The following is a 10,035-nucleotide window of genomic DNA, read 5'->3' as shown; positions in this document are numbered from 1 at the left end:
AAAAGAAAGCGGTTGGAAATGCTCCAAGTCAAAATGGCCATTGAAAAAGTACAAATTTTTATTTTAGTTATTGCATTTTCTACTAATACTCCAACAAATTATCTATTCTATTATATATTTTAATTAAATACTATTATTTAAAATTTTACGGTAGCAAATTTTAGCATAATTTTTATTTCGAAGTGTTCGCTGGAACTAAAAAAAAGCTTATACTAATTAAATTTTAATAAAACTTTTATTTGAAAGTGTTTGATAGAAATGCGCTTAGCCTTAGGACTAAGGGTACCCTTCTAACTTGAAGGAGGGTTCGGGGCCCCGGAAAAAAGGGCGAGGGACCGCTTCGGAATTTCACGGTGTCAACCGTCATATTTAATTGGCAGCGTGTACAGAATTCTTTCTCCCGTTATTGAAACATTTTGGGTAACATTTGTGGTATGCCATTTTTACCCTCTAAACCGGCAAACAAAGTACGTAAACAAACACGCACGACGGCTCATTTCCTAGTTCACTTGTTCTCTAGGGTTTCGATCTCTCTCTCTCTCTCTCACTTCGCGCGCCGTAGCCATGGCGAAGCCAAGCCGAGGCCGTCGGTCGCCGCCGTCGGGGTCCGCGTCGTCGTCTCGCTCCCGGTCCTACACGGGCTCAGACTCCCGTTCCAGCTCTCGCTCACGCTCCGTCTCTCGGTCGCTCTCGCGTTCCAGATCTCGGTCGAGGTCCTTCTCCTCGTCTTCCTCTCCGTCCCGGAGCGTCAGTTCTCGCAGCCCGAGTCCCCCTCCCTTGAGGAAGAGGTCAGTACTCTTTTACCCCTTTGTAAATTATATATGCCAGGATTTTAATTTTTGAATGTACAACTTTTACGGTATTTATATCCATTGAATTTTTTTATTTTTCTCTAGAGCCAAACGGTGTCTAATTTGTAGAAGTTTTCTCTGTTCCTTTTTTTGGGTTGGTGAGACCTGTAGCAAAAGAGTAGCGATGTAGGGTAGGTTTTGACACGACCTAGGAACTCGACACGAATCCGATATGAACAACATGAATTTCCTTATAAATGCTCAACTCATCGACCTAGGGTGAGAATTTTTGACATGACCTAGGAACTCGTCACGAATCCAATATGAACAACATGCATTTCCTTATAAATGCCCAACACATCGATTTATAGGAACTTTTTTGATTATTTTAATTGTAGGAAACACATGTTTTTCTGATTGTTTCTCTCCCCCTTTTTCCCCCTTTTGATGTTATTTTGTTGTGTTCTGGAATGATGGTAACAGTCCTGCTGAGGTAGCTAGAAGAGGTCGCTCTCCACCACCACAATCAAAAAGGATTTCTCCACCCCCAAGGTGAAATTATTTTTGAACTTCTTATTATAATTAAACTTATAATGAAAAAAAATTGAATTTCTGTTTTTCCTATTAGACCTTTTCTACCAATCTTCCATAAATTTGCAGCATGCATTTTAGTCCTTCCTATCAAGAAAAAAAGAAGCATAAAATGAACATTTTAAGTAAATGAAGCTGACATCTAAAAAAAAAGCATAAAATGAACATTTTAAGTAAATGAAGCTGAAATCTAACATAATATGTTGATAAAGGATAAACTATTTTTATATACTTACCTGGATGGGGTCAATGGGTGATCAAGAAGGTCCATGGCCTAGTTTAGTGACCTCCATTGCACTTAGAGGGGCGTTGGCCCAATTATCAGAAAGGAAAAACTATTTTTATACTTATTTTGTACTTAGGTTGTGCCCCTCTGCTCTATTATTGAGATTGAATTACTTATAAAAAAATGAGTAGAAAGAAAAGAGAAAGAAACAAGAGAAAGAGAGAAAGGGGTGGTTGGAAAGAGAGGACCTAGAAAATAAGGATTCCTACTGTCACTGTATTATAATGTAATTACATAAATGCCCTCAATAATAACATATAATACACTAGACCACGTCAACACTTATTGCACCATATTAGAAAGTGTAAGTAAAGTTCAAATCTAACATAGTATGTTGATAAAGTTCCAGATGTTTTCATATGTTGACTGAGTGTTTATTTTTTATGATGAAATTTGGTACAGATATAGGAATCTCAACTGGGAGCATTCTCTAGTTTTTTAATTAGAAATATAGTTTAAATGTTTTTATAATTGTTGTCTTTGATCATAATAGTTTACATACATCTTTTTCTAGGGATATTCGTGGCATTTTAGTATTCTTTAGTATCTTAATTACATGCGCCTGACATTTGTGTCGAAGTTCCTTGTTGTTTTGTCCATACATCTCCACTTGAAATCTTCGGGTTAGTATACTTTATAATAGGCATACATGATCTATGATGTTGATGTTTTACCTAACATTTTTACATTTGCCCGTTGACGTGAGCTGCTTTTTTTTTTTTTTTGAATAGTAGATGTTTTGGGATAGATGTTCTCTTGTGAGAATATGGTTCTCATTGAGGTCTAGGGGCTCTGTTTAGGGCTTGTAACCTGCAAAGTTTATTTTGAAATGGTGGAATGTTGATGGGTGAAAAATCACTCCCTGGGTAACATGAGAAGATTTGACATATACTTTACGGATACGGATACTAGTCAGATAGGGTGGGTTTAGTAAATGGATTTTAATCCTGACTCTTCTTGGACTTTGCATAGACTAACCTTTATTCCTGTGACTATTCATTTGAACTACGTTGACAGCTTAGCTAGAGTGATAGTAAGGTTGAGTATAAGAAACCAATTGTTGATTTTTTTGAAATTCCATAAAATTTGTTGGTCTCTCCAAAAGTGGTAAGTCACCTCCTATTGCCTAGGTTCTTGCAAGTAAAGAAACTTTTCTCAAAAACTAGGTGGTCCATAGCATGTAAAGTTTCATAAACCAAGGTTAAAACCATGTCAAATTGCTTTTCTCAAAATCTAGGTGTTTAATAGTATATTGTCTTGAGATCCAATAGTTAAAATCATGTGAAGGTTAATTTTGTAAACTATGGTTTATACATGTAAATCAGCTCATTAGTCCAAAATTTATATAGTGTGGGGAATCATAGGATTTTTATTCCTATTGTCATATGCCATGTGTCATAAATTGAACCATCAACTTATGCATGCCATTAGGGATTAAATTATGCCTTCAATTAAAACATTAATCTAGAAAATCCAGTAGCCATTATGGTCTCCTTTGTAGGCTTTGATCCTATTTTATTTAAGCTAACTAGGCCCAAAATCATTGGGCTGCACAACAAAGCCCAACACTTTGGACCAAAAAATACACACTAGGCCCGCACCGCACCCTAAGGTGAGGGTTTTACATAGCGCTTGGCGAGTTAGAATAAGATGTACTTGTTTAAGGGTGATGGGATTACCTTAATCAAGAGCATCCTTTCCAATTTGCCTATGCATTTTATGTCTCTTTTCTCTCTTCTCGCTGGTCTTGCGAACCGCATAGAGAAGCTACAATGAGATTTCTTTTGGAGTGGGCTAGATGAAGAGATCAAATTTCACTTGGTAAGCTAGTCCAAGGTTTGTTCTTCGATGGCTGAGGGAGGGTTGGGGGGTCCGAAACTCGTTCAATTGTATCTTTTGGAAAAATGGCTATGGTGCTTTTTGGATAAGAGAGAGGCTTGGTTGAGAGTTGTTGTGAATACTTAATATGGGAGCTCATGGGGTGGGTGGTGTTTCAATGAGGTTCTTGGGCTGTATGGCGTGGGGCTATGGAATAATATTTGGAAGGTTTGGGAGGTGTTTTCTAGTCATACCAGATTTGAGGTGGGATGATTCTAAGATTAGATTTTGGCATGACTTGTGGTGAGGGATCAAACCGTTAAGGAAGCTTTTCTGGATTTGTCTAGTATTGCTTATGTTAAGGATACTTTTGTAGTGGTTCATTTGGAGCTTTCTAGTAGATCCTTTTAGCGGAATGTAAGCTTTAGTAGCACATGATTAGGTGGTGGTAGTTTTTGCTTCGTTCTTTAATTTATTGTACTCCTTTTGGTTGAGACAGGGAGGTTAAGACAAAATTTGTTGGACCCCCTCCAAGAGAGGGTTATTCAATGCTAGATCTTTCTACAACGTCCTTATCTTTCAAGATGCGGCCCCCCCCCCCCCCCCCCCCCCTTTTCCCTTGTAAGAGTATTTGACTGATTAAGGTTCTTTTTGAGAGCGACTTTCTTTGCTTGGTTAGCCGTCCTAGGGAAAGATCCTTACCATGCATAACCTTAGGAAATGACATGTCATTGTGGTCAATTGATGCTGTTTGTGTAAGAGGAGCGGAGAGTCTATGGATTATCTTCTTCTCCTTTATGAGGTCGCTTGTTCATTATGGAGTGTTATCTTTAGTTGTGTTAGACTAGGTTATGTCTAGATGAGTAGTAGACTTGTTTGCTTGTTTCAGTCGCCCTTAGCTTTCTTTGCTGAAAAGCAGGTTTGCAACCCCATGTTACTGTTAGTTTCTTTTTAGTTTAGAATGTTAGGGAATTCTAATGCTTGTTTTAAATGTGTATTTATCTTTTAGACCCGTGCTTGATCTTACTAATAGAGAGTTATGCGGTTGAACTTTCGTTCTTTTCATACTCTTTATTCAACAATTGAGCAGGCCATAGTTTGATTCCCTACTTCCTTAATAATTGGATGAAATATGTATGAGGTAGCTTCTGAGCATACCAATTAGAGACTTATATTGAGTACTTCGAAAGCTGGTCACTTGCTACTTGCATATCTTACATTGACAGTGTGGAATGTTTCTGCTAGAATTTATATTTGGGTTGATGACCTTTTGTTAAACTTCTTTTTTCTAACCCCAAGTGGTGGAGGCCTTGGTCTTGAGGTATCATCCCTTTAAGGTCCAAGGTTCAACACCTCATGGGTGCAAACAATCCTTTGGGGCCACACTCCTTGATGAAAGGCCAGCGATTTAACCAGTTCTGTGTTGGAAAATTTTCGAGCGTACGATGCACGGGATCGGGGTTTACTTTGCAGAGGTGGGTCTGAAGGGCCCTGCCCTGGAGAGGTTCCTTGACATAAAAAAAAAGAAGTTTCTTCTGTTTTCTCTTTTTGTATCTTTTTTTTATTTGTATAGAGTTCTATTAGCTGGTCAAGATCTTCTAATAATAAATCTATCTATTAATTCATTCCCTTGACAGTCTCATAGCATTTACTCCCCCCTGCAAAAAGAAAAAAAAGTAAAGAGAAGAAAATAAGGAGTACTCATGTGTTTCTTGCATGTGTTAAAAACATATTGATTTCAGGAAAGCTTCTCCTATTCAAGAGTCGCTTGTTCTTCATGTTGACAAACTTAGCAGGAATGTTAATGAAGGCCATTTAAAAGAAATATTTGGTAAGTTTGTCACTTATTTCTAAATTTTTAATGATGTTTACATTGTGTTAAATTTAGCTGCTATATTTGTGCATCTAAGGCAAAGGATATGATTAGGAATAGAGTTTGGAATGAAAAGTTGAATCACTGCCATATGTACTTGTATAGCTTTAACAAGACAACTAAAAGCATTGTGGGTGATTGTTGTTATCCTAGCTTTCACATGACAATGAAGGCATTTTCCTTTCAGTTTACTTGATAGTATGTCCTGGCATTAGAAAGTAATTGTAGAGTTATTGAATTTGTAAAATTAAAGAGCTTTATTCTAATGTGCATGAATTGGTAACTTATTGAAGGAACCTCTTATTATTTATTGGCCATAAAGAATTTTAGTAGCTGATATTTCATATATAGATATTTTAATTGGTGGTTTTTTGTATTCTTACCCGTGTTTTTACTCCTTAGGTTTCTTTGGCGAAGTTGTTAATGTGGAGCTGGCAATGGATCGCAATGTAAGTTTGTTGTGGATGTCACATAATTGTTTGAAGCTTGTTTCCTGTTTGCAGGTAATTTTTTCATGGGAAGTCATTTGAAGCTTGTTCCATGTTTGCAGGTCAATCTTCCGAAAGGATATGGATATGTGGAGTTCAAGGCAAGAGTGGATGCTGAAAAGGCCCAATTATACATGGATGGAGTAGGTTTTAGTGCAATGTTGGAGTAGAATTATTAGGTGTATGGAAATATGTGTTGTCAGGAAATTGATGCTGTTAATTTGGCTTAATGCAGGGTCAAATTGATGGGAATGTTATTCAAGCAAGGTTCACATTGCCTCCACGACAGAAGGTGTCACCACCCCTAAAAGCCCTTGCCAATGCTTCGAAGAGAGATGCTCCCAAAATTGATAGCGTTGGTGCTGATGGTGAGAAGGATGGACTCAAGCGGCCGAGGGAAGGTGTGCCCCGTACACTAGGTTTATGGAGTGGTACATTGTACAGTTTTTTGTTGTGTTTTCTAATTGTCCTTTACTTTTGATGACATTAGCTTCTCCCCGTCGGAAGCCTCCTGCCTCACCAAGAAGGAGATCCCCTGTTGGTCAAAGGGGTGGATCTCCTAGACGACTGCCAGATTCTCCTGTGCGTCGTCGTGCAGATTCTCCTGTGCGTCGTCGTGCAGATTCTCCTGTGCGTCGTCGAGTAGAATCACCTTATCGACGTGGTGATACACCTCCGAGGAGGAGGCCCACATCTCCTGGCCGAGGTCCATCTCCACTTAGGCGCAATAGATCCCCTGCAAGGTTCACTACAAACTATTATCTTGCTAGTTTCATGTCTTAACTGATTTTGATAGGCATTCAACTGATTATCATCTTAATATGGCCTCTTCCAGAAGGATGCGTGGCAGTCCTCTTCGCAGACGATCCCCACTTCCTCCAAGGCGCCGGTAATTATGCTTTTAAATTATAGTTAAAAAGTTTCTGTTTTTAGTGCAAACCAATGCGCAGGTCAAATAATGAAAATAAAAATTATGATAGTATTTTACTGGCTGAGCTCATTCTGTATCAACCATCTAGACAATGTTAGTGATTACATCTTGGTGCCAATCATTAGCGAAGTGTTTGTGGCAATAGTCTAACTGATGAATGACCTTTGTGGTTCTAGTAACTGCCATTTTATTAATGAGTTATTTTTTCTGTCCTTAAGCGAAGGTGATTCGTTTTAGCCCAAAGACTAATGGTTTGTTATAGCCCAAAGTCTATTTGAGACGGAGTTATTGAAAAGATAGAACATTGTTTGGCTAATTGGAAAATGATGTACTTGTCTAAGGGTGGTAGGGTTAGGAAGTGGCATGTCATTGTGGTTGATAGGTGTTGTATGTGCAAGAGGTGTGGGGAGTTCGTGGACCATCTTCTCCTTCATTGTGAGGTTGATGACTCCTTATAGAATGCCTTTTCAGTCGGTTTGGGCTGTTTTGGTTGATGCCTAGTAGAGTAGCTGATTTATTTGCTTGTTAGTGGACTAATTGTTGAACTAGTAGTGTGGATGGGTGGAAGATGATGCCTTATTGCCTCCTGTAGTGTTTGTGGTGGGAAATAAACGATAGAAGTTTTAAAGATCGCGAGAGGACATTGGCAGATATTGAGTCTTTTATCTTTTTCTCTTTTATCTTTGGACAACTTTGGGTGCTTAGTTTTCATGTTTTTATTTTTTGTTCTTTTTCTTTTTCTACTTAGGTGTTTCCTTTGTGTATTTCTTGTGTACCTAGGTAGCGCTATTTGCTTTTAATGATATTTCGATTATATATATATATTTTGGGGCCCTTGAGAACCAATGGCTTTTATTCATATGCTCATAAATTACAAATGTCCACCTGTTGTATGCTTATGTTTAGAATTTTATTAACTTGTATCTTGAAAATGATATTGTATTTCAATTCAGTACACCTCCAAGACGGGCTCGTAGTCCTCCTAGAAGGTCTCCTATTGGTCGTAGACGTAGTCGATCTCCTATTCGTAGGCCTGCTCGCTCACGTTCACTATCAGTGTCCCCGCGGAGGTAACTTTCAGATAGCTAGATTTTTTCTAATTCTAATCTCGAGTGATTGGTTTTCTAGTTCTCTGAATAATGTAATCTCTTCTTTTCTTTGTTTTGTTTGCTTCTGTTTATATGTTTATATCTCTTCTCTGAATATGTTTTTTGTTTGCTTATGTTTATATGTTTATATGTGAGATTCATTATGTTTGGGTGGAGATAGGGTTTATAACATTTTTTGTTATGGGCTTCTAAGATGTGGAGCTCTAATGTATCTTATAGGATTGCTTCATTTGAGGGTGTGCCACCATGTTTTTTTTTGGCTGTTGTACATAAGGAAGTAGTGGAGATGTTTCTCTGTACATCTGCATTATACCTAGTTAGATGGTGGATTTGATGACTTTGTTGGAAAAGGCATACTGGTAGACATACCGGTGGTAGTGCAATATGGATGTAGTTCCTCTGTTATGTCGTGCCTTTCAAAAGAAAGAAATGCTAGAAGTTTATCGAGTTGTCAATACCACAGCTTAACATGGTCAATTGCAGATAATTATGTATTGAAAGTAAGTCGTTTATGTAGCCTTTTGTTCTTGGCTAGGGTGACTGAGGATATCTGGGATATTGGTATGTCATGGCCATAGCCAGAAGGAAGTGTCTGTATTGTCATTATCTTGTTATTAGACAATACTGGTATTTCTTTCTAAAGGCTAGACGTAAATTACTCCATCTTTCCTTAAATTTGTAAGTTGTGTCATATCCTTTGTTCTTACGAGGAAATGCTTATTTTTGCTTCTTGCATAAAGCTTCTCTAGGTGCTGAAGTTGGATAGCAAGATTATGTGTCCTTTCAATTCACTACTTAAGTTACAACTGTTAAAATGTATTACTGTTGTTGAGTGTTACGAAATCTATTGCCCCTATTTTGTGCTGCAAGTTCTTGTTTACTTTCTAACTTAAGCATGTCTTTTACTGTGGTGCATTGTCTACCATAGAGGTCGAGGACCAGTCGCAAGACGTGGGAGGTCATCATCCTACTCTAAATCACCTAGTCCACGCAAGGTTTGTGTTTGTTTCTTTTAGTTTAAAAGAGAATTAATCTTACTTGATATTTGACATGGCTTCATCCTGCCTAATTATGACAGGTAGCCCGGAGATCGAGTCGTAGTCCAAGAAGGTAATTATTTCTCTCTATGAATGTTTACTTTGTTATCCATCTGAATAAATTTCGATTGGATTATTTCTTGATGAAAAAATATTGGAATACATTATTGTCTGTTTCTTATCTCTTTGTATATTATTTATCATCTTGATCTGGAATTTCGATTACTTGTAATAAGAAAAAAAATTTATCGTCTTGATGAATTTCATTTCTTATGAAGTTGCAAGAGGACTTTCCTTCAATGTCATGTGGTTCATATCTACAAGATATAAACCTTGGATACTGCCAACACAAGTGGTTGGTTGTGCCATCTGCTTCCAACCACGAGTTGCAGATACTCTACTGGGTTCTTCTGTAGAATCAGTTGAGGAAAAAGGGAAAGAAAAGAGAAAGACTCGATTTATTAAGCTCTTTTCGTTAAATCTATAGCTTTGATACATGTTAGAATATATGGCATGTACAATAGAGAGGTTCAGTGAAAGATTACACACTGCCTCATAATCAATTACTATTTATAGGATTAATCAATGAATACCAACCCATTCGAGAATAGGAACACCTCTCTCTTTCTAGAATAGGGACACAGACACTTGTTCCTTTTCATTCTTACGAAGCTAAATAACTTGGGTTTAGGACTTGTGTTGGCAGCATTAAATGTTTCACTCTTTTGTGGACTTTTGTCTGTTCTAAAGAGAAGTTGCTATGTGTAGGCCTTTGAGAGGAAGAAGCAGTAGCAACAGCAGCCGCAGTAGTTCGCCACTGCCACCTCGTAAGCCATAGGTAATCACTGCCTCTCTCTCTCTCTCTCTCTCTCTCTCTCTCTTCTTCCCCCCTCCCCCCTCCCCCCCTCCTTTTGAACCTGGAATTAATTGGGAATGATGTATGATCTAGGTTTGTTGACAATGAAAACAAGATTTTATGCTTGTAATATGCACTCTTCAGGTGTTTACCATTTAGGGTTTATATACATTATGTTGGACGCTATATTTTGTACTGGTGGTTTGTTCATTTCTTAAAAGTACTTTTAAGTCGGACCTTCTGAATGAAAAAAAG

At 37.9% G+C, this 10,035-nt stretch overlaps 1 protein-coding gene across 1 annotated transcript; it reads left to right on the top strand.

The window, feature by feature from the left end:
• Window positions 1-478: 478 nt before the first annotated feature.
• SR45 (arginine/serine-rich 45) lies at window positions 479-9,975 on the top strand. Its single transcript, XM_059577125.2, has 13 exons — window positions 479-788; window positions 1,275-1,343; window positions 5,229-5,317; window positions 5,762-5,808; window positions 5,910-5,990; window positions 6,083-6,248; window positions 6,338-6,590; window positions 6,683-6,736; window positions 7,732-7,848; window positions 8,816-8,882; window positions 8,966-8,997; window positions 9,693-9,762; window positions 9,874-9,975. Exons 1-12 carry the CDS (start codon window positions 565-567, stop codon window positions 9,760-9,762), a joined length of 1,269 nt encoding a protein of 422 aa, XP_059433108.2. The 5' UTR covers window positions 479-564; the 3' UTR covers window positions 9,874-9,975.
• Window positions 9,976-10,035: the final 60 nt, after the last annotated feature.

The sequence above is a fragment of the Corylus avellana genome, chromosome 11, assembly GCF_965113065.1.
Source record: "Corylus avellana chromosome 11, dhCorAvel1.hap1.2, whole genome shotgun sequence".
In the NCBI taxonomy this organism is placed as follows: Eukaryota; Viridiplantae; Streptophyta; class Magnoliopsida; order Fagales; family Betulaceae; genus Corylus; species Corylus avellana.
Note: the sequence above shows the minus strand (reverse complement) of the source record. Positions and strands in the feature narration are given on the sequence as shown.

Excerpts from the sequence above, each read along its gene's own strand:
- SR45 (XM_059577125.2), top strand. The coding sequence starts at position 565 with ATGGCGAAGCCAAGCCGAGGCCGTCGGTCGCCGCCGTCGGGGTCCGCG. Across the intron at positions 6,249-6,337 it reads ACTCAAGCGGCCGAGGGAAG|CTTCTCCCCGTCGGAAGCCT; the intron begins GTGTGCCCCGTA and ends TGATGACATTAG. Across the intron at positions 6,737-7,731 it reads CCACTTCCTCCAAGGCGCCG|TACACCTCCAAGACGGGCTC; the intron begins GTAATTATGCTT and ends ATTTCAATTCAG.